The sequence below is a fragment of the Gigantopelta aegis genome, chromosome 10 (assembly GCF_016097555.1).
Source record: "Gigantopelta aegis isolate Gae_Host chromosome 10, Gae_host_genome, whole genome shotgun sequence".
NCBI lineage: Eukaryota > Metazoa > Mollusca > Gastropoda > Neomphalida > Peltospiridae > Gigantopelta > Gigantopelta aegis.
In genome coordinates, this window is record NC_054708.1 from 1,730,309 (window position 1) to 1,756,327 (window position 26,019).

Sequence of the window (26,019 nt, forward strand, 5' to 3'; positions counted from 1 at the left end):
CTCAGACCTGAAGTGGTCTAACTATAGACATGATGCTTCAGTTCCGACTGGGCAGTATTAACATTTTAGGTTTGTTATCGGCATTTTGGGGGTACATGTAATTAACTTTGTACTGGTGCAGTATTCTGTATTTTGAGGTTTGTTTCGTATGGTAAATAGGTTAAAGTTGGTTTTCTTTAACAACATCACTAGTGCACATTGATTTATTAATCATCAGCTATTGGATGTCAAACATTTGGTAATTTTGACATATAGTCTTAGAGAGGAAAGCCTGTAAATCAGTATTAACATGATACCGATACCGAATGGTATATACGGTATACCAGTTCTAGCTTCAGTTCTGAGGTGGAAACACTGTGAGAACTAACTCTGCCAGTGTCTGACAGTGCAGTAACATTTTGTAAATGTTTAATCTTCTGAAGGTTGTATGAAGAAATATAGAATTTGAATATGTATATGACATCACTCAACTACATTTTAAATGACTGCCATTTTGGGTCTGCCAAGGGATGTTTGAAATCTGTGTACATTGTAAAACTCACTGGTTGGACTCTCAGTGACATTAAGAAGGTGACGATGTTTTGTATATAATATCTCTAATAACACTATGTGACTTCTTGCTATATATCATGCTCATTGAGATTTTCAACCAAAATATTATGTCTTGAAGGAACAAATAAAATTCAACATCTGTTGCAAAAAAGTACACCATATTTTATTGTCAAAAAAGTATATAATAAAATATGAATATAATAATATTTATATGAGTAAATGCATTTTAACAAACCATAAATATCAACCATTTTAAATACTCTTGCAGTTTTTGACAAAACGTTCTACAAAATTCAGGACGGAATGTAAGGTATCACACATCAGATGCTAGTACAGACGGACATATCGAACATATCGTTGTGGTGTAGCGTACAGCAAGGAATGGTATTGCAAACACTAAGTTGTCCATGTCATATACAGAGGATTTGTCATGGTTTTTTATATGGAAAATATCAACAGAGTCTATGTTAATCTGTTAACTAGACAAAGGTTATATTTTACATATAATAAAACTTGAGTAGTGAATTGTATTTATCCTATAACACTTTTAAATATCATTTTAATTTGATCACAGCTCTAAAGTCTCCTGAGATTATGCACTTGACAAAATTTTATCAAAATGTTGCACCCAGAGTTACAGGTCTCAATGGCTTGTAAACAAACGACCCACCGACAGCAGTACAAATATAAACCTATTAAAATATTAAGGTAAAATATCAAATGTGTTTATTACATGGATATTATGGGTAAGTTATAGGATAAGTGAACATTATTTCATCCTGAAACATAGCAATACAGCTTGTCTTAGTAACAATCGGTGGTTATGTACTTAACGATCTTCACCGAAATATTAGATGAGGTTATGAAAAGGTATTTAAAATTTGATAATATCCACAACATAATACATGATAATTGAAACCAGTCCAGTATAAAAATGCAGTGAACAGAATTATGACCACTGATTGTAGTAACAGTCAAGATTTGAACTTGCAGACTTACAAACAACTTGCTGTCTTATTGCTAAATACATTATCAACATCTAACTGTTATACGGTGAAATCTACAGTCATCTTAAAATTGTGTAACTCATTTATTATATAACTTACTACCTGTAAAATATATTGTTTATTTACTACAGACACAAACGTTTGAGGTCTGTTGGCATTAACTGAATTTAATTAGTCATAATTGAGCAAGTGATTCACACATACATAGTAACCTATCACTGAATGTATATGGTCTAATCACTAAATGTGATCAGTTACTAATCAAACAAACAATTCACAAGTAAATGTGATCAGTCATTAATCAAACAAACTATTCACAAGTATATGGTCCAGTCACTAAATGTGATCAGTCATTAATCAAACAAACTATTCACAAGTATATGGTCCAGTCACTAAATGTGATCAGTTACTAATCAAACAAACTATTCACAAGTATATGGTCCAGTCACTAAATGTGATCAGTTACTAATCAAACAAACTATTCACAAGTATATGTGATCAGTCATTAATCAAACAAACTATTCACAAGTATATGGTCCAGTCACTAAATTTGATCAGTCATTAATCAAACAAACTATTCACAAGTATATGGTCCAGTCACTAAATGTGATCAGTCATTAATCAAACAAACTATTCACAAGTATATGGTCCAGTCACTAAATGTGATCAGTCATTAATCAAACAAACTATTCACAAGTATATGGTCCAGTCACTAAATGTGATCAGTTACTAATCAAACAAACAATTCACAAGTAAATGTGATCAGTCATTAATCAAACAAACTATTCACAAGTATATGGTCCAGTCACTAAATGATCAGTCATTAATCAAACAAACTATTCACAAGTATATGGTCCAGTCACTAAATGATCAGTCATTAATCAAACAAACTATTCACAAGTATATGGTCCAGTCACTAAATGTGATCAGTCATTAATCAAACAAACTATTCACAAGTATATGGTCCAGTCACTAAATGTGATCAGTTACTAATCAAACAAACTATTCACAAGTATATGGTCCAGTCACTAAATGTGATCAGTCATTAATCAAACAAACTATTCACAAGTATATGGTCCAGTCACTAAATGTGATCAGTTACTAATCAAACAAACTATTCACAAGTATATGGTCCAGTCACTAAATGTGATCAGTTACTAATCAAACAAACTATTCACAAGTATATGGTCCAGTCACTAAATGTGATCAGTTACTAATCAAACAAACTATTCACAAGTATATGGTCCAGTCACTAAATGTGATCAGTCATTAATCAAACAAACTATTCACAAGTATATGGTCCAGTCACTAAATGTGATCAGTTACTAATCAAACAAACTATTCACAAGTATATGGTCCAGTCACTAAATGTGATCAGTTACTAATCAAACAAACTATTCACAAGTATATGGTCCAGTCACTAAATGTGATCAGTTACTAATCAAACAAACTATTCATATGTACGTGGTCCAATCACTAAATATAATGAGTTATTAATTCAAAAAAACTATCCACATTTCCTGGTAATAAACACTAAATGTAATTAGTTACTAATTCAACGAGTTATTCACTTGTATATTAATCACAAATAATTTGTACAATCATGAGACAATCAACCTCCCATTTCCTCCTGTTCCTGTTTGAGTTCAACATTAAAACACACACAGTATCAACACACACACACACGAACACACTTATAAAATCATTTAACACACGTATGATGCCTTACTGCCTGCTCTGTTAATGGTTCACCTCGAATTAACAAGTGACATGAAAGAATCAAGGTATGAGGATCATTCTCAGAACTCATTATACTGGCAATAAGAGACTATTTCTCAATTTGATATTTCTTAATACCGTATGAATGCCTTACTGCCTGCTCTGTTAATGGTTCACCTAGAGTTAACAAGTGACATGAAAGAATCAAGGTATGAGGATCATTCTCAGAACTCATTATACTGGCAATAAGAGACTATTTCTCAATTTGATATTTCTTAATACCGTATGAATGCCTTACTGCCTGCTCTGTTAATGGTTCACCTCGAGTTAACAAGTGACATGAAAGAATCAAGGTATGAGGATCATTCTCAGAACTCATTATACTGGCAATAAGAGACTATTTCTCAATTTGATATTTCTTAATACCGTATGAATGACTTACTGCCTGCTCTGTTAATGGTTCACCTCGAGTTAACAAGTGACATGAAAGAATCAAGGTATGAGGATCATTCTCAGAACTCATTATACTGGCAATAAGAGACTATTTCTCAATTTGATATTTCTTAATACCGTATGAATGCCTTACTGCCTGCTCTGTTAATGGTTCACCTCGAGTTAACAAGTGACATGAAAGAATCAAGGTCTGAGGATCATTCTCAGAACTCATTATACTGGCAATAAGAGACTATTTCGCAATTTGATATTTCTTAATACCGATTATGTCAAATTATATTAACTTGTTTTAGTTTACGGGTGATGGGTTGGGATAAATGCTTCCATCTTCCACCCAATGTGATTATTTGTTTCACAAAATAAACATAATTTTAATTAAGTATAATTTAATTAAGTATTGCACAAAACTGTCAATACTGAAAATGTACTTTTTGTGCATTAAATACATCTGCACAGAAATTTCTACGGTGCATAAATGGTTTTATTAATGGGTCATACTTATTTACCGAGGAACTATCAGGCATGAAACGTTAAATGTTATTATTTATTAACTAATTAACCCACTAATTAATAACACACCAATCACATCAATTTGTACAATCATGAGACAGATATCCTCCGTTTTATACCATTTTCATAATCAAATCCACACAAACACGCATAAACAATAATAATTCAACATAAATAATCATATAAATATTAGCTCTGAAATATCAATGACGTAACAATTTGCAAAAACAATACAACTGAGCAGTTTCAGAAATGTGTTTAACGTGTAGATATTTCATAACTTAGTAACATTTAATCCTCACCATAAGTCATGCATAATAACAAGCTCATTCCTGTTTAAATATTTTAAAATTGTGTCAGTCAGATTAATGTTTTGCAGTGGGATACATGGATTTGTGTATACATAAATCATTAAAACAACATTTGTATTCTTAAACTGTGAATCCAATAATAATGTAAATGTGAAATAAATTAAATGGGCAACAGCAGATAAGTGGATGTTACTTTATGTAGGATGTGGATGATGAGTAATCAGATTCTGAAATATCTTAAATAACAAAACAAATGAAGGAATGATGGCCAATCGAGCAATAACAACAATCATCCTTGCAGTAAAAAAACATTATCATAATGAAAGCAGTGTTTACCAAACAAACAACCAAAAACAATATTTATCACTTTAACCCACTCAATAAATCACTGATGCTGTAGCCAATATTTCTAACTTTTGGGGATTTTTTTTATGAAATAAATGCATGGGGTTTTTTCCTAATGAAATAAATGCATGGTTTTTTAATGGGGTTTTTTGGTTGTTGTTTTTTTGTAGCTTTTTTTTTGTTCATTTGTGTTTCAACTGAAGGGAAAACAAAGAAGAAAATGAGTCACATAGTAAGGCTGCAACAAAAAGTGACTGATCACCATTTACTAATTCCAGTAGTGTACAGAGATGTTTCACTGGTTTCATCTAATGTATGATCAAAGTGAAGTCATATTGTAATGTATGATCAAAGTGAAGCCATATTGTAATGTATGATCAAAGTGAAGTCATATTGTAATGTATGATCAAAGTGAAGCCATATTGTAATGTATGATCAAAGTGAAGCCATATTGTAATGTATGATCAAAGTGAAGTCATATTGTAATGTATGATCAAAGTGAAGTCGAGTTTCCCATGAATATCAGACAGCAGGACCACACTGATCTCCTGTGTGGAAACTTGTCACAAAAGCCTGTCAGTTATTGCAACCACAAAGTGTTTCAATTGACCCTGATTCCTAGACGTCCATCTATTGCACAACACAGCCCCACCCCACTTCTTCTTCATCTGTGGTTTTCAACATTTCCGGTGGAGGCTCAGAAAACATCACAGGAAAATACAGCCTGGAAAAGAAAACATGAAGATGTCAACAAAACAATTACAGATCACTAGCTGCAGAGAGAACAGTTTTACTAAACACAGCTACTTTTAAATACTGCACATTTCTGAAAAACACTTTTTTTTAAGTTTAAACTATTGATATTTTCTTTGTCTTGTTTTGTACATCTTGGATCTATGACTGTTATTCTAAAAGCTACAAATATTATATGTCAATGGACACTAGAAAGAGACTTTTCCACATCTCTGACTAGGAGTGCAACAGCTCATCCAGAAAACTATGAAAATATTACCTTTTAGTTCAAAAGTGCCGTTTTTGTATGTCAAGTTATGTGATAGAAAGAGAGATATCTTACACAGGTGAGACAGAAAGAGAGATACCTGACACAGGTGAAACAGAGATACCTGACACAGGTGAGATAGAAAGAGACATACCTGACACAGGCGAGATAGAAAGAGAAATACCTGACACAGGTGATATAGAAACAGAGATACCTGACACAGGTGAGATAGAAAGAGAGATACCTGACACAGGTGAGATAGAAACGGAGATACCTGACACAGGCGAGATAGAAAGAGAGATACATGACACAGGCGAGATAGAAAGAGAGATACCTGACACAGGCGAGATAGAAAGAGAGATACCTGACACAGGTGAGATAGAAAGAGAGATACCTGACACAGGCGAGATAGAAAGAGAGATACCCGACACAGGCGAGATAAAAAGAGAGATACTTGAAACAGGCGAGATAGAAAGAGAGATACCTGACACAGGCGAGATAGAAAGAGATACATGACACAGGCGAGATAGAAAGAGAGATACATGACACAAGTGAGATAGAAAGAGAGATATCTGACACAGGTGAGACAGAAAGAGAGATACCTGACACAGGTGAAACAGAGATACCTGACACAGGTGAGATAGAAAGAGAAATACCTGACACAGGTGATATAGAAACAGAGATACCTGACACAGGTGAGATAAAAAGAGAGATACCTGACACAGGTGAGATAGAAATGGAGATACCTGACACAGGCGAGATAGAAAGAGAGATACATGACACAGGCGAGATAGAAAGAGAGATACCTGACACAGGCGAGATAGAAAGAGAGATACCTGACACAGGCAAGATAAAAAGAGAGATACCTGACACAGGCGAGATAGAAAGAGAGATACCCGACACAGGCGAGATAAAAAGAGAGATACTTGAAACAGGCGAGATAGAAAGAGAGATACCTGACACAGGCGAGATAGAAAGAGATACATGACACAGGCGAGATAGAAAGAGAGATACATGACACAAGTGAGATAGAAAGAGAGATATCTGACACAGGCGAGATAGAAAGAGAGATACATGACACAGGCGAGATAGAAAGAGAGATACATGACACAGGCGAGATAGAAAGAGAGATACATGACACAAGTGAGATAGAAAGAGAGATATCTGACACAGGCGAGATAGAAAGAGAGATACATGACACAGGCGAGATAGAAAGAGAGATACATGACACAGGCGAGATAGAAAGAGAGATACATGACACAGGCGAGATAGAAAGAGAGATACATGACACAGGCGAGATAGAAAGAGATACATGACACAGGCGAGATAGAAAGAGAGATACATGACACAGGTGAGATAGAAAGAGAGATACATGACACAGGCGAGATAGAAAGAGAGATATCTGACACAGGCGAGATAGAAAGAGATACATGACACAAGTAAGATAGAAAGAGAGATATCTGACACAGGCGAGATAGAAAGAGAGATACATGACACAGGCGAGATAGAAAGAGAGATACATGACACAGGCGAGATAGAAAGAGAGATACATGACACAGGCGAGATAGAAAGAGAGATACATGACACAGGCGAGATAGAAAGAGAGATACCTGACACAGGCGAGATAGAAAGAGAGATACATGACACAGGCGAGATAGAAAGAGATACATGACACAAGTAAGATAGAAAGAGAGATACATGACACAAGTGAGATAGAAAGAGAGATATCTGACACAAGTGAGATAGAAAGAGAGATATCTGACACAGGCGAGATAGAAAGAGATACATGACACAAGTAAGATAGAAAGAGAGATACATGACACAAGTGAGATAGAAAGAGAGATACATGACACAAGTGAGATAGAAAGAGAGATATCTGACACAAGTGAGATAGAAAGAGATACATGACACAAGTGAGATAGAAAGAGATACATGACACAAGTGAGATAGAAAGAGAGATACATGACACAAGTGAGATAGAAAGAGAGATATCTGACACAAGTGAGATAGAAAGAGAGATATCTGACACAGGCGAGATAGAAAGAGAGATACATGACACAGGCGAGATAGAAAGAGAGATACATGACACAGGCGAGATAGAAAGAGATACATGACACAGGCGAGATAGAAAGAGAGATACATGACACAGGCGAGATAGAAAGAGAGATACATGACACAGGCGAGATAGAAAGAGAGATATCTGACACAGGCGAGATAGAAAGAGAGATACATGACACAGGCGAGATAGAAAGAGAGATACATGACACAGGCGAGATAGAAAGAGAGATACATGACACAGGCGAGATAGAAAGAGAGATACATGACACAGGCAAGATAGAAAGAGAGATATCTGACACAGGCGAGATAGAAAGAGAGATACATGACACAGGCGAGATAGAAAGAGATACATGACACAAGTGAGATAGAAAGAGAGATATCTGACACAGGCGAGATAGAAAGAGAGATACCCGACACAGGCGAGATAGAAAGAGAGATACATGACACATGTGAGATAGAAAGAGAGATATCTGACACAGGCGAGATAGAAAGAGAGATACATGACACAAGTGAGATAGAAAGAGAGATATCTGACACAGGCGAGATAGAAAGAGATACATGACACAAGTGAGATAGAAAGAGATATCTGACACAGGCGAGATAGAAAGAGATACATGACACAAGTGAGATAGAAAGAGAGATATCTGACACAGGCGAGATAGAAAGAGAGATATCTGACACAGGCGAGATAGAAAGAGAGATACCTGACACAGGTGAGATAGAAAGAGAGATACATGACACAGGCGAGATAGAAAGAGATACATGACACAAGTGAGATAGAAAGAGAGATATCTGACACAGGTGAGATAGAAAGAGAGATACCTGACACAGGTGAGGTATAACGAGTTACCTGACACAGGTGAGGTAGTACCGCCCGTTGCTGTGAGAGTTGACCATGTCCACCTTGTTCTCCTGGACGCCTGACCCCCAGCTGTCCGGGTGGATCTGGTACTGTACGGTCTCCACACTCAACACTGGGCTTTCTGGAATACAATAAAACACCATCAACACTGGTCTTTCTGGAATACAATAAAACACCAACAATGGTCTTTCTAGAATACAATAAAACACCAACACTGGGCTTTCTGGAATACAATAAAACACCAACACTTGGCTTTCTGAAATACAATAAAACACCCATCAACACCAGGCTTTCTGAAATTATAGTAAAACACCACTCAACACTGGGCTTTTGTGGAATACAATAAAACACCATCAACACTGGTCTTTCTGGAATACAATAAAACACCAACACTGGGCTTTCTGGAATACAATAAACACCATCAATACCGGGCTTTCTGGAATACAATAAAACACCATCAATACCGGGCTTTCTGTAATACAATAAAACAACATCAACACCAGGCTTTCTGGAATACAATAAAACACCATCAACACCGGGCTTTCTGGAATACAATAAAACACCATCAACACTGGTCTTTCTGGAATACAATAAAACACCAACAATGGTCTTTCTAGAATACAATAAAACACCAACACTGGGCTTTCTGGAATACAATAAAACACCAACACTTGGCTTTCTGAAATACAATAAAACACCCATCAACACCAGGCTTTCTGAAATTATAATAAAACACCACTCAACACTGGGCTTTATTGGAATACAATAAAACACCATCAACACCGGGCTTTCTGGAATACAATAAAACACCATCAACACCGGGCTTTCTGGAATATAATAAAACACCATCAATACCGGGCTTTCTGGAATACAATAAAACACCATTAACACTGGGCTTTCTGGAATACAATAAAACAAAAACAATGGTCTTTCTAGAATACAACACCCATCAACACCAGGCTTTCTGTAATTATAGTAAAACACCACTCAACACTGGGCTTTTGTGGAATACAATAAAACACCATCAACACTGGTCTTTCTGGAATACAATAAAGCACCAACACCGGGCTTTCTGGAATATAATAAAACACCATCAATACCGGGCTTTCTGGAATACAATAAAACACCATCAACACTGGTCTTTCTGGAATACAATAAAACACCAACAATGGTCTTTCTAGAATACAATAAAACACCAACACTGGGCTTTCTGGAATACAATAAAACACCAACACTTGGCTTTCTGAAATACAATAAAACACCCATCAACACCAGGCTTTCTGAAATTATAGTAAAACACCACTCAACACTGGGCTTTTGTGGAATACAATAAAACACCATCAACACTGGTCTTTCTGGAATACAATAAAACACCAACACTGGTCTTTCTGGAATACAATAAAACACCATCAATACCGGGCTTTCTGGAATACAATAAAACACCATCAACACCGGGCTTTCTGGAATATAATAAAACACCATCAACACTGGGCGTTCTGGAATACAATAAAACACCATCAATACCGGGCTTTCTGGAATACAATAAAACACCATCAACACCGGGCTTTCTGGAATATAATAAAACACCATCAACACTGGGCGTTCTGGAATACAATAAAACACCATCAACACCGGGCTTTCTGGAACACAATAAAACACCATCAACACCGGGCTTTCTGGAATATAATAAAAGACCACTCAACATGTTTTCTGTTAAAACAAACATCTGTGAAAAACTGTTAAAACAATACATGTCCCCATCTGCTTCAAGGGCCATAACTCTGTTAAAATTATATAAATCACCATGAAAGTCGAACTTAATCAGTAACTGTGCATGATAAAGCTATACATAAAACTTCAGCTCAATATCTTAAGGCATTTTTAAAAAAAAGGTTTGAAAAGTTATATATGGGACAAACAACCTACTCGTTAAATTTAACCAGTTTATCACTCTCTGGATCGTGTTTGAAAAACCTTCGAAGTCTCTTCCTGTGTCGAACTTGCGAACGGGAACAAACAGCCGAGAAGACAGAGTGAGCGGGTCACTGGAGACTTTCTTGTCCTTCGTGTAGAAGACTCGCATGATTCTCACAAACTGGGAATCGCAGTTAGTCAGCTCCACATAACCTGCCTGGCCAGAACTCACAGAAACTGCACCTGAGACAAAACACACACACACACATCATAGTCTGACTGACATCAGTAAACACAGGTAATCAACATTCTGAATCATGTCATACAGAACACAAATAATGAACACGTACTTGAAATGTAAGGGAGTTTGTCACATTAAAGGAATGGGAATAGTTTTTTAGTGGTTCTAAAACATGCCATTTACATACGGTAAGTAATGGTTATACCCACACTTTAAGAGGTGTTTCAGTGAATATCCCTACAGTTTTAGTCATGGAGCCTCCAAATTTCAATGAAAGTTATAACAATAAAGGTTTATTGCATTATTCATGATTATTGTTTGTTTGTTTTTTTGTTGCAAATACAGGTGTACAGTTAAATAAAAAGTGTAGGTGCATCATAATACACCTCCACTTTTTTAGGAAATGTATATTGGTGAATACACCTACATTTTTAACAAAAGAAACCATGACAACGAGACAGGAAATATAATAAAGAGTCATCAACAGTCCACAGTACGATACATACCATTTCCGAGTCGGTCACATTTGACGTAGGGAGACTGAATACTGATCACTCTCAAGCCCTGAAATACAAAACATAGTGTACCTAGATTACACAGCCAACCTACCACAAACCACGGTACAAGGTAAACATAAATAAAGAACCATCACCACAAACCACGGTACAAGGTAAACATAAATACAGAACCATCACCACAAATCACGGTACAAGGTAAACATAAATACAGAACCATACCTGCAAAACTGCTGCTATTAAAATGTACATGTTCTATCAAGGCGTTCATTATCATTCAGTAGAAGACTGTTTGAGAGGAGTAGGTAACTAAATCTGCTGAATTCAGTAAGGTATAATTGTCAGCACATAAAGTAGCTGGCAGTGGTGGTAACTAAATCTGCTGAATTCAGTGTGGTATAATTATCAGCACATTTAAGTAGCTGGCAGTGGTGGTAACTAAATCTGCTGAATTCAGTGAGGTATAATTGTCAGCACATAAAGTAGCTGGCAGTGGTGGTAACTAAATCTGCTGAATTCAGTGAGGTATAATTGTCAGCACATTTAAGTACCTGGCAGTCACTGTGGTGGTAACTAAATCTGCTGAATTCAGTGTGGTATAATTATCAGCACATTAAGTAGCTGGCAGTCACTGTGGTGGTAACTAAATCTGCTGAATTCAGTGAGGTATAATTGTCAGCACATTAAGTAGCCTGGCAGTGGTGGTAACTAAATCTGCTGAATTCAGTGAGGTATAATTATCAGCACATAAAGTAGCTGGCAGTCACAGTGGTGGTAACTAAATCTGCTGAATTCAGTGAGGTATAATTGTCAGCACATTAAGTAGCTGGCAGTGGTAGTAACTAAATCTGCTGAATTCAGTGTGGTATAATTGTCAGCACATAAAGTAGCTGGCAGTCACAGTGGTGGTAACTAAATCTTCTGAATTCAGTGAGGTATAATTGTCAATACATAAAGTAGCTGGCAGTCACAGTGGTGGTAACTAAATCTGCTGAATTCAGTGAGGTATAATTATCAGCACATAAAGTAGCTGGCAGTCACAGTGGTGGTAACTAAATCTTCTGAATTCAGTGAGGTATAATTGTCAGCACATTAAGTAGCTGGCAGTCACAGTGGTTGTAACTAAATCTTCTGAATTCAGTGAGGTATAATTGTCAGCACATAAAGTAGCTGGCAGTCACAGTGGTGGTAACTAAATCTTCTGAATTCAGTGAGGTATAATTGTCAGCACATAAAGTAGCTGGCAGTCACAGTGGTGGTAACTAAATCTGCTGAATTCAGTGAGGTATAATTGTCAGCATATTTAAGTAGCTGGCAGTCACTGTGGTGGTAACTAAATCTGCTGAATTCAGTGAGGTATAATTGTCAGCACATTAAGTAGCTGGCAGTCACAGTGGTGGTAACTAAATCTGCTGAATTCAGTGAGGTATAATTGTCAGCACATTAAGTAGCTGGCAGTCACTGTCGTGGTAACTAAATCTGCTGAATTCAGTGAGGTATAATTGTCAGCACATTAAGTAGCTGGCAGTGGTGGTAACTAAATCTGCTGAATTCAGTGTGGTATAATTGTCAGCACATTAAGTAGCTGGCAGTGGTGGTAACTAAATCTGCTGAATTCAGTGAGGTATAATTGTCAATACATAAAGTAGCTGGCAGTCACAGTGGTGGTAACTAAATCTTCTGAATTCAGTGAGGTATAATTGTCAGCACATTAAGTAGCTGGTAGTCACAGTGGTTGTAACTAAATCTTCTGAATTCAGTGAGGTATAATTGTCAGCACATAAAGTAGCTGGCAGTCACTGTGGTGGTAACTAAATCTGCTGAATTCAGTGAGGTATAATTGTCAGCACATTAAGTAGCTGGCAGTCACAGTGGTGGTAACTAAATGGTGGTAACTAAATCTGCTGAATTCAGTGAGGTATAATTGTCAGCACATTAAGTAGCTGGCAGTGGTGGTAACTAAATCTGCTGAATTCAATGAGGTATAATTGTCAGCACATTAAGTAGCTGGCAGTGGTGGTAACTAAATCTGCTGAATTCAGTGTGGTATAATTGTCAGCACATTAAGTAGCTGGCAGTGGTGGTAACTAAATCTGCTGAATTCAGTGAGGTATAATTGTCAGCACATTAAGTAGCCTGGCAGTGGTGGTAACTAAATCTGCTGAATTCAGTGAGGTATAATTATCAGCACATAAAGTAGCTGGCAGTGGTGGTAACTAAATCTGCTGAATTCAGTGAGGTATAATTGTCAGCACATTAAGTAGCTGGCAGTCACATTGGTGGTAACTAAATCTGCTGAATTCAGTGAGGTATAATTGTCAGCACATTAAGTAGCCTGGCAGTGGTGGTAACTAAATCTGCTGAATTCAGTGAGGTATAATTGTCAGCACATAAAGTAGCTGGCAGTCACAGTGGTGGTAACTAAATCTTCTGAATTCAGTGAGGTATAATTGTCAGCACATTAAGTAGCTGGCAGTCACAGTGGTTGTAACTAAATCTTCTGAATTCAGTGAGGTATAATTGTCAGCACATAAAGTAGCTGGCAGTCACAGTGGTGGTAACTAAATCTTCTGAATTCAGTGAGGTATAATTGTCAGCACATAAAGTAGCTGGCAGTCACAGTGGTGGTAACTAAATCTGCTGAATTCAGTGAGGTATAATTGTCAGCATATTTAAGTAGCTGGCAGTCACTGTGGTGGTAACTAAATCTGCTGAATTCAGTGTGGTATAATTATCAGCACATTAAGTAGCTGGCAGTCACTGTGGTGGTAACTAAATCTGCTGAATTCAGTGAGGTATAATTGTCAGCACATTAAGTAGCCTGGCAGTGGTGGTAACTAAATCTGCTGAATTCAGTGAGGTATAATTATCAGCACATAAAGTAGCTGGCAGTCACAGTGGTGGTAACTAAATCTGCTGAATTCAGTGAGGTATAATTGTCAGCACATTAAGTAGCTGGCAGTGGTGGTAACTAAATCTGCTGAATTCAGTGTGGTATAAATGTCAGCACATAAAGTAGCTGGCAGTCACAGTGGTGGTAACTAAATCTTCTGAATTCAGTGAGGTATAATTGTCAGCACATTAAGTAGCTGGCAGTCACTGTGGTGGTAACTAAATCTGCTGAATTCAGTGAGGTATAATTGTCAGCACATTAAGTAGCTGGCAGTGGTGGTAACTAAATCTGCTGAATTCAGTGAGGTATAATTGTCAGCACATGAAGTAGCTGGCAGTGGTGGTAACTAAATCTGCTGAATTCAGTGAGGTATAATTGTCAATACATAAAGTAGCTGGCAGTCACAGTGGTGGTAACTAAATCTTCTGAATTCAGTGAGGTATAATTGTCAGCACATTAAGTAGCTGGCAGTCACAGTGGTTGTAACTAAATCTTCTGAATTCAGTGAGGTATAATTGTCAGCACATAAAGTAGCTGGCAGTCACAGTGGTGGTAACTAAATCTTCTGAATTCAGTGAGGTATAATTGTCAGCACATTAAGTAGCTGGCAGTCACTGTGGTGGTAACTAAATCTGCTGAATTCAGTGAGGTATAATTGTCAGCACATTAAGTAGCTGGCAGTCACTGTGGTGGTAACTAAATCTTCTGAATTCAGTGAGGTATAATTGTCAGCACATTAAGTAGCTGGCAGTCACTGTGGTGGTAACTAAATCTGCTGAATTCAGTGAGGTATAATTGTCAGCACATTAAGTAGCTGGCAGTCACAGTGGTGGTAACTAAATGGTGGTAACTAAATGGTGGTAACTAAATCTGCTGAATTCAGTGAGGTATAATTGTCAGCACATTAAGTAGCTGGCAGTGGTGGTAACTAAATCTGCTGAATTCAATGAGGTATAATTGTCAGCACATTAAGTAGCTGGCAGTGGTGGTAACTAAATCTGCTGAATTCAATGAGGTATAATTGTCAGCACATTAAGTAGCTGGCAGTGGTGGTAACTAAATCTGCTGAATTCAGTGTGGTATAATTGTCAGCACATTAAGTAGCTGGCAGTGGTGGTAACTAAATCTGCTGAATTCAGTGAGGTATAATTGTCAGCACATTAAGTAGCCTGGCAGTGGTGGTAACTAAATCTGCTGAATTCAGTGAGGTATAATTATCAGCACATAAAGTAGCTGGCAGTGGTGGTAACTAAATCTGCTGAATTCAGTGAGGTATAATTGTCAGCACATTAAGTAGCCTGGCAGTGGTGGTAACTAAATCTGCTGAATTCAGTGAGGTATAATTGTCAATACATAAAGTAGCTGGCAGTCACAGTGGTGGTAACTAAATCTGCTGAATTCAGTGAGGTATAATTGTCAGCACATTAAGTAGCCTGGCAGTGGTGGTAACTAAATCTGCTGAATTCAGTGAGGTATAATTGTCAGCACATTTAAGTAGCTGGCAGTCACTGTGGTGGTAACTAAATCTGCTGAATTCAGTGAGGTATAATTGTCAATACATAAAGTAGTTGGCAGTGGTGGTAACTATAACCACTGAAAATCACCTCTTGATCCTTCAGCCACCGACTGGCCTGGCTGACCACTGTGTTAAACGGAGCGAACTTGACCTTCACTGCAAAACCGTCAGAATTCTGAACTATGTCTGGTACGGTGTCATGCATACCTGTGAAAAAATACACAAACGTGCGATTTTAACTGGTATGATAGTATACTAATGATGGGATGCATTTAAAAGTTCATGTTTATTTTGTTTAATGATACCACTAGAGCACATTTATTTTGACATATTCTTAGAGAGGGAATCCGCTACATTTTTCCATTAGTAGCAAAGGGTCTTTTATATGCATCATCCCACAGACAGAATAACACATACCACGGTCTTTGATATACCAGTAATGGTGCACTAGATAGAATGAGAAATAGCCCAATGGGCTCCACAGCGGGGATTGATCCCAGACCGACCGCGCATCAAGTGAGCGCTTTTATCACAGGGCTACATCCCAGCCCCCAGCCCCCCTGGGATGCAATGATGACATCATATTACCCCTGTTGTCCTACTTTTAAAATGAAACTTTGTTTTCTTTAATAACACCACATTGGTTTATTAATCATCGACTATTGGATGTCAGACATGACTGTTATTTATTGATAAATTCAAATGATAAATAATTCTTATAATTACAAACAACAAAATACATAAATCTGTTTACCGTACTGATATCACATTTTTCTGTTCAGTTTATTTTCTTGATTTATTAAAGGATAACATAACTTAATTCAGTTTTTTAGTAATATAATTCAAAAAGAATTACACAAATCACCTAAAAGCAAAATGTCAGTAATTATTTACCAATTGACTCAAACGCAGACTCCCCAACGACGTAGAAGACTCGAAGAGCATTGACATAGAGTCGGTTGTTTTTACCACACTCGCTCCAGCATGTGACCTCCGTGTTAGGAGAACTGGCCTTCAGAGACTGGGAGATCATCTGAGACAACACCTCAACACTCAGAAGTTTACCTATAGATAAATAAACACACTATTCAATCTTTGTGTTAGGAGAACCGGCCTTCAGAGACTGAGAGATCATCTGAGACAACACCTCAACACTCAGTTTACCTGTAGATAAATAAACACACTATTCAGTCTATGTGTTAGGAGAACCGGCCTTCAGAGACTGGGAGACAACACCTCAACACTTAGAAGTTTACCTGTAGATAAATAAACACACTATTCAGTCTTTGTGTTAGGAGAACCGGCCTTCAGGGACTGGGAGACAACACCTCAACACTCAGAAGTTTACCTGTAGATAAATAAACACACTATTCAGTCTCCGTGGTAGGAGAACCGGCCTTCAGAGACTGGGAGACAACACCTCAACACTCAGAAGTTTACCTGTAGATAAATAAACACACTATTCAGTCTATGTGTTAGGAGAACCGGCCTTCAGAGACTGGGAGACAACACCTCAACACTCAGAAGTTTACCTGTAGATAAATAAACACACTATTCAGTCTCCGTGGTAGGAGAACTGGCCTTCACGGACTGGGAGACAACACCTCAACACTCAGAAGTTTACCTGTAGATAAATAAACACACTATTCAGTCTCCGTGGTAGGAGAACCGGCCTTCAGGGACTGGGAGACAACACCTCAACACTCAGAAGTTTACCTGTAGATAAATAAACACACTATTCAGTCTCTGTGTTAGGAGAACTGGCCTTCAGAAACTGGGAGACAACACCTCAACACTCAGAAGTTTACCTGTAGATAAATAAACACACTATTCAGTCTCTGTGTTAGGAGAACTGGCCTTCAGAGACTGGGAGATCATCTGAGACAACACCTCAACACTCAGAAGTTTACCTGTAGATAAATAAACACACTATTCAGTCTCCGTGGTAGGAGAACCGGCCTTCAGAGACTGGGAGACAACACCTCAACACTCAGAAGTTTACCTGTAGATAAATAAACACACTATTCAGTCTTTGTGTTAGGAGAACCGGCCTTCAGAGACTGCGAGACAACACCTCAACACTCAGAAGTTTACCTGTAGATAAATAAACACACTATTCAGTCTGATATAATTTACATTGGTCTTAACCAGACTGAAGTTAGTAGCAGTAATTAGCTGGCATTTATTGTGGATTTATGTACCAGTTTTCATAAGGTTTGAAACTATATTTTACAGCAGACAACAAAAAAAACCAAGATGCCATTACACTCAATGGCATTTCACAAATAACAAGCTTTCAAAGACTACTGCTAAAGTAATACACGTCTCCTACAGGAACCAACAAATTTTCATGGGGATGCAATATATGAAATTATTACCCCAGCGGTCACTCATAACAGGGAAAATATTTTCCATATTTTCTCAGTGAGAAATATTCTGCATTTGTCTAACAAACAATACTATTGGACAATTTGACGCTCACAAACCAATGACCTTGTCGGTACTAAATATGACGTCATCATGATTTGGCAAACACACAAAATGACGTCATGTAGTTTAAAGAGTTTGCGTTTATGGCTCTCTATTTTTGGTGTTAAATTTTTAACAAAATGTCATTTTAATGCAATTCCTTATAGATTTTGTAGCAGAATAAAGAACACTTTTGGTTTTTTTTAATTATTTATGAACGTGATTAAATTACAAAGTTATAGCAATTCTCAGAAAAGTGGTTTACATCGTTTCTATACAGGTTGGCCTTTCGTGCATGTGCGTCGAAAATTAAGCCTTCTAGAGAAAAAGTAGCTGAGGTAATAAATAGAATAACAAACTCGGTACCAGTTATTATTAAATTTATGTCCCTCGTGAAATAATTTTCATTTGTCACTTGGGACATAAATTTGATAATAAATGGTAACTTGTTTATTATCCTCTATATAATATCTCTGAGAGGGTGAAACACTCAATAAAACACTAACTTGGCCTGTATCTCTGTCTAACAAAGCTATACACAAAACTTCAAGCAAATATCTTCAAGTACTGCAAAGAATAGTCTGGAAAACTGTGATGGTTGTAACATCACCCAAGTTAAAGGGCCATAACTCTGTGGACAAAACCCCATGAAATTCAAATCTGATCTTTAACTATACATGATAAAGCTAGACATAAACAATTCAACTAAACATCTTGAAGCATTGTCAAGAAATTAAACAAACAAAACATATGCATTAGTCACCTTCAACTGGATTGGTAATTAGTGGCAGAAAACTGACTGTCATGCAAATTAATAGGGCTATGTACAGAAAATTAGTATAATTTCAGTAGATATTGCTTAATTTTGAGAAAATTAAAGCCAAGTTTCAACTAACAGAAAATTGTATACAGGTATGACAAAACCATTAACACATTCAAACTCTTCACAATTCAAGAGTCCATAGCATGTTTTTAATTACTATCAGAACTCATTTAGTTATCACAAATTGTACCCCTGATCATTACAGACATATCCCTCAGTACTGGCACAGAAGATGACCAGAACGAACAGTCTACCTGGTATGGGTCTTGTCATCAGATGTCTGTTGAGTTTCTCCACTGACGTCGGTAGAGAGTCAAACTGCGACATGACGCGATTCACTGTCATGCGAAATGTCGCACTCGAGATCAATCCGTTCATTTTGCCATACACCTTGGGATCTTCGTGGTCGGGTAATACGGTCATGTAGGATAATTTCTGAGTTGGAGATGTCGGGTCATCTCTTGGCATCAACCATAACCTGCAGAAAGAAAAATGAAGTCAGTTTGTTGTGTAATCCGTACAAGATGGACATATCTGATTGGTGATTGGCAGAATAAAGCTTGTCACATCTTATTTCCATTTGTTAATAAATATTTTCATCATTTTAACATAATTTGTTTGGAATATCCGAGTGTGATCTCTGGAATGATGTTCTAATAAATCCACTTTCATGAAGTGACTGTCAACAATTACATACTAGAAAGTAAATTGAAATTTGAACGAGAAGATAAAAGGCTTTAAAAATTAATCAAGTAGTAACTTGACGTATTACAGGCATAGATGAAGCTGAACCCTGTGGTATTGGAAATAAGGAATATTTTGCTATTCCGTACTTTCAGTAGCCTATATAGCAAAGGATAAACCAGTTTAACAGAAAAAGGAAACTTTTTATCTGCAAAAACCATTGCCCCTCCCTAGCTCCTATGGGTCTGATTATATAAATTGGACAGTAAAACACTTGGTGCCTGACTTCACTGTTACATAATTCCATTAGGATATCGGGGTTTTTTTCACATTCACCTGGAGGTAGTCTCAAGGTAATTACCATTCATACCTTCACATAGTAAAGTTAATACTTACCATACGTATGTAGCATTTAACAAGATTTAACAACTACATGTATGTTTTAAATAACTTTTGAGAATATCTATGAATCTAAATGTAATCAGGGTGAACAGTTTGTTTTGTCACGGCTGACCTCTCACCTGACCCCTCTGATGAACGTGTTGTCCCCATTACTGGAGTGATGACTCATCACGGCATCGTTGTCCAGTTTGTAGTCCCCTCGCTGCAGCTTCTTCGTGATGGTCTCACACCTGAAGACGGCATACTGTGGCATCGACTCCAGCCACTGGTTCGTCTGGTCCATCACGGATCTGAGGGTATACCACATGTGTTAATACCATTATAGGAATGTATGTATACCCAGGGTTGTAAAAGTCCAGATCTGAGGTATACAACACGTGTTAATACCATTATAGGAATGTATGTGTACCCAGGATTGTAAAGGCTGAGTATTAATATGCAAGGGACTATCAGATTTTACAACCAGACAACCATAAGCCAAAGAAATAAGCCCATATACTAGTCTAGGCTCACCCTGTACATTGCCAAATTAACCATTTGCTAAATTTTATACAAAGTAGATAATATTTCAGTCTTTGGCTAATAAAAGATCCCTTAAAATAACCCCAGTTTAAGAATAGCCAAATGGGCCCACCAATGGGGGTCAATCCCAAACTGACCACACATCAAGTGGGCACTTTACCACTGGGCTACATACCCCCACACTAACAAGAATGACCTGTATATATATATATATATATATAATTATACAAATATACTCACTTGAAATCTGCAAACTGTGGTTCTGACTCTTCCATAACTCTCCCAAGACAACGTGGCATAAAATCAACGTAAGTTAAGGGAGGCAACTCTCCTGACTTGGCATCTTCCTCCATGATAAACGACGAATTCTCAAATGAAAACATCTCCTTGCTATTTTCAGTCTGTGTTGTGGTAGTCGCTTCAATCTTATCGAGGTCGGTTGTCTGCATTGTTTCGTTGGCTGTCTGCATGATGCTGTTTAGCGACACTTGTGGCATCACGGCAGGTTGCGGACTTACAACCTGGATCTCAGGAATCTCCATCAATGTCGACATCTTCGTGTTTTAATTTGTGGCTGAAATAAACAAGACATAAATAATAAATCTGATAATTTTTAACTAAGGGAATACCGGGTACCCAAAATTAAAACTTCTCAGGCCCGTAGGACGGATTTTCAAAGTGTGTGTTTGTGTGGGATGGGGGGGGGGGGGGGCTCATTTTTATGGTTGTATAATATGTTAGGAATGACAAAGTTTGACGTCACTTTGCGCTGCATATCTGCCACCAGCTTAAATGACTCACTTTTCAACACACATATTACAGCTTCCCAATGAAATACAGTGATATTAAATAGATATACATTTACAGCGTCTTTCCAACAGATATAATTATTTAATTTGTAATTCAGTTAAAACTACACCAATACCAATTTTCAAGAGAGCTCTGTCAATGACGTCGCGGCCATTTTTACAGCTGATAGGGTCACATGATAATTTTGTCTTAACACGGCGTCTGACGTCAATGGCTTCTTTTAGAAGTGTTTTGAGGCATTTAAGACGTGGCTCAGTATAGAGAAAGGTCGATTTTGTCACTGATAACGAAATGCGATATTTTAAATGTACTTTGAAAAACACTGAACTTCAAATGGATTTTGAATATATTTCTATACTTCGGCACATCGAGTTCACATATTCAGTTGTTAAATTGAACCTATTTCTATGTTTTCTTTGAAGTTTCAAGTCATTTCACCATAGTGCATTTGAGCGCAAGGCGTCCTAACTGGGGTTGTCTTAGCAGTCATGGCGGTAGCCATTTTATCAATCCCATAATGCATCGCTTCAAGGTGGCACTGCCTTGTGTGTTACATGGGTATTAGTTTTTAAAAATAAATATTAAGGTCTACGTTGCTGAAATTGCGTTTTGTTATAACTGACCATGTGTCAAATATCGGAGGTGAATCTAGCCCAAATACATTATGGCTAGCGAGCTCTCACCCACAATAACATTGTTTTGGTTGTTACTTGCATGGAAATTGTCTTCTTTGTTTTTTAAAGCTGCAATCTCGCCTCACATTAATTAGCATAACTTCATACAAACACACCTACAGTTTTTATAAAGAATTGTGTGTGACAGAAACACAATTTTAATAGTTAAATAAAAAACATTTATAGATATTTTAGGTAATATTATGATCAGCACACAGTACCCTCCCCCACATGCTATATTGCATGTTCTTTTTTAATGTATTTTCCAGGGAAACATGACCCCACCCCCACCCCCACCCCCACCCCAACACACACACAAAAACCTTTGCTAGCCACAGTCTCGACCTCTACACAATTTACTGCACAGGCGCCTGTTTTACAAAATATTTCGTTTCAATGCTTCAAATTAATTTTATATGTACATTAAATTGTATTATAAACATGCTAAATTGCAAATTTTGCTGTAATAACAGCAAAAATAATTTATCCTAAAAACATCGACCTAGTAACTGTAACATTAGTATTTGTATAAACATGTTTATGTTGGTCTTGCATGTCGATTTTTCAAGAAAGATAGGGCCTAGATGTCCAACATGTTAGAATGAAAACATTGTTGTACACATGATTGTAAGCATAACTGGCAGGCAAATCAAAATAAATAACCACAAATAAAACAAAAACAAATAGCCCAATCCACCACCACCCCCAAACCACCCCAGTAACAACACCAACCCCACCCCAGAATAAAATACAAAATACCCCTCCCCATCAGCAAACACACACACACGCCCCCCCCCCCCCCCCCCCAAAAAAAAACCCCAACAAGAACAAAAACAAACATATAACCCAGACGAACACACACATTTCCTATCTATATTTACAGTAGCATGCAATAATCACATTTGTATTATTATTATTATTATTATTAGTATTAGTATTAGTATTAGTATTATTATCAAGACCTCCCTCACCAAACCACCACCCTCAAAAAAGAAGACATGTCACCCACCCCCAACAACATTTTTTTTTTTCGAAATATTTTCACTATCATTAATCACATTTGTATTATTATTTAAAAACAAATATTTTTCAGCCTTTTATATTTTTTTTCCAAATGTATTTTTTGTTACTCAGCTTAAATCAAGAACTCCCCCACCAAAAAACCCCACCACCACCACCCCCAAAAGACCCGTCACACCCTCCCCCTACCACCAACTTTATTTTTCTTCAAAATATTTTCACTATCATTAAATAGACTGTTTTACCCTATTGTATTACAATGGACTAGTCCCTGCCACTAGCTTTCGTCACGTGCTCATTCAAACGCCCATGTGCACTGCCTTTATTTTTTATGTAACATTGTTTCACTATTTATGCATAATAGAAGTTGGAAATGAATGGGGTATCGTTGCATAGTCCTGATAGGCTAACTAAATATATTAAGTTGTGAAAACAACAACGTCGCTTTGTATTGCTTATTTTCCGTTTTTACGTTTATAACGTTAGGGTTCATGGTTACATTGTAACATTATAATGGTATATGTTACTATTTTCCAGTGGCTTCAAGAACACTATTACATATTCCAGAATAATATTTGGCGTGTTTCAGATCGATTTTAAAGTGAAATATATACATGGTGATTAGTAGTTGAGTTTAACCGGCAAGTTTAGAAAAACGATTCAAATTTGGCAGACATATTTCACAGCACGCCAAACTTCAAAGGGCTATAACTTTCTAACCACTCAATATTTTTATTACCCATATGGGCTCAAATATACGGGGTAATATTTGTTCGATCTCTGCACAGTGTGCAGATTGCTTCTACAGCCACTGATTGGCTGGCTTAAAAATCACGATGTTTGGTTGGTTGCTTGTCATGGCCGGAACTTCACTTTCATTCATATAATGTTTCCATTCATGAGTCAGATTACACATACGTTATACAAAGATTTACAAAAACAAATGGACTCACTTGTTTCGTAAACATGAAATGGTATATTTTCATAAGCAGCGGCTTTAGTAATATATAAAAATAATTATTTTCAAATGCAAATACAGTCGTATTATTTTGTACTGTAAACATTTGGCTGTAAAAAGAACGCTGTTATGCTATGACGTCACTTACATTACGTCATGTAATGTGCGTAAGATTATATGACGTAATGGCTGATGGCTTTGTTGTAGACTGCAGAGGAATTTTTACATTAAAAATCAGTTAAAATTGACAATGAGTAATAAAGAGAATAACCAACTCGCTACGAATTATCTGTCCCTCGTGAATGAATGTTGTAAAACCCTCGCCAAAGGCTCGGGTTTACAACATTCATGCACTCGGGACAGATAATTCATAATTCCTCGTAGCTCGTTAGTTATTCTCTAATTCCGTCCGGTTTTCATTAATTTACATTTTTTGGTACATATTTTTGATTGAAATAAAAAGTTTGACCACATATTTATTTTTTTATTTTTCGTTGTTCTACCTAAATATGTGTTGTGTTAAACCGCGAGCGCCACAGGCCCGAAGCCCCAAAGCCACATAAGGAAAATTTTAAAATATTAAACTCCTTTATAGCGATTCTGGCGTGTTTTCGGCTTATTACCTACGGGCTAGCCCGAGTACTCTGACTGTAAGAGAGCTAGACGGACATTTGGACATAAACACGCTCTCATTACAGTCAGAGACCAACCTATGTCTTTTTTTGGTAGTCAGGAAGTCCCGCTCTAATACCACAACAATCCTATGTTTGACGTCAAATACCTTTACATCAATCATTTTCGAGTTAAGTGATACAAAAAAATCCACATATTAATCACTAATACACTTACTACAGAAAGAAACCCGACAGCACCCACATTCAGCTACGCTTCGTGACACTCCGTCGCAACAATTGCAAAGCTCGGCGATCTATTTCGAGACGTAGACCACGTGATCGCGCACTGGGCGATTCCGCCTTGTGCAGCAGTTACAGGGGCCGTCTCATATCAAGCGGTTATTATTTTCATAAACAAAACTTCGCTTGATATGAGACGGCCCCTGTAACTGCTGCAATTGTTGCGACGGGAGTGTCACGAAGCGTAGCTGAATGTAGGTGCTGTCGGGTTTCTTTCTGTAGTAAGTGTATTAGTGATTAATATGTGGATTTTTTTGTATCACTTAACTCGAAAATGATTGATGTAAAGGTATTTGACGTCAAACATAGGATTGTTGTGGTATTAGAGCGGGACTCGTTGCCTACCGTTTGGTAGTCAGGAATTGCCAAAAAAAGACATAGGTTGGTCTCTGACTGTAATGAGAGCGTGTTTATGTCCAAATGTCCGTCTAGCTCTCTTACAGTCAGAGTACTCGGGCTACCTACGGGCCTGCTTCTAACATGAAAAAATACATTTTGAAAACTGAAACAGAGTGTGAATTTGTTTACCCTATATACAAGTCCTTATTACTTTGAATGCACTTATTAATAAGTGTTAAAATTATTGTTACATGTAATTTGTAAACCCTGAACTTGTAAACGTTGTTTACCGGTGTCCCAGCAACAAATAACACTGTGTTCCTAAAGCTAAATCCTGGGTTAAGTTTAGACTAAAGTAAACGGCGCTGCATTGACATGGGTTGTCAATTAACGCCACGAGTATTGCTAATTACTTTGTCTAATTACTCACCCAAACTCGTTTGCTTAACCGCTACAACATGATTTCACATGTTCACCCGATCAACAAACCACGATAGATAACTCTAAA

At 37.2% G+C, this 26,019-nt stretch overlaps 1 protein-coding gene across 1 annotated transcript; it reads right to left on the minus strand.

Moving 5' to 3' along the window:
* Positions 1–693: 693 nt before the first annotated feature.
* Positions 694–25,987, minus strand: LOC121384311. The gene is made up of 10 exons (XM_041514644.1): positions 25,942–25,987; positions 21,037–21,370; positions 20,394–20,564; positions 19,443–19,666; positions 16,791–16,961; positions 15,985–16,103; positions 11,479–11,536; positions 10,744–10,974; positions 8,806–8,938; positions 694–5,621 (listed from the first exon to the last, which is right to left on the minus strand). Exons 2-10 carry the CDS (start codon positions 21,348–21,350, stop codon positions 5,528–5,530), a joined length of 1,515 nt encoding a protein of 504 aa, XP_041370578.1. The 5' UTR covers positions 21,351–21,370; positions 25,942–25,987; the 3' UTR covers positions 694–5,527.
* Positions 25,988–26,019: the final 32 nt, after the last annotated feature.

Coding starts and splice junctions, on each gene's coding strand:
- LOC121384311 (XM_041514644.1), bottom strand. CDS start 21,350: ATGTCGACATTGATGGAGATTCCTGAGATCCAGGTTGTAAGTCCGCAA. Junction 20,565..21,036: donor CCACAGTTTGCAGATTTCAA/GTGAGTATATTT, acceptor GTATACCCTCAG/ATCCGTGATGGACCAGACGA. Junction 19,667..20,393: donor ACGTTCATCAGAGGGGTCAG/GTGAGAGGTCAG, acceptor TTCTTTCTGCAG/GTTATGGTTGATGCCAAGAG.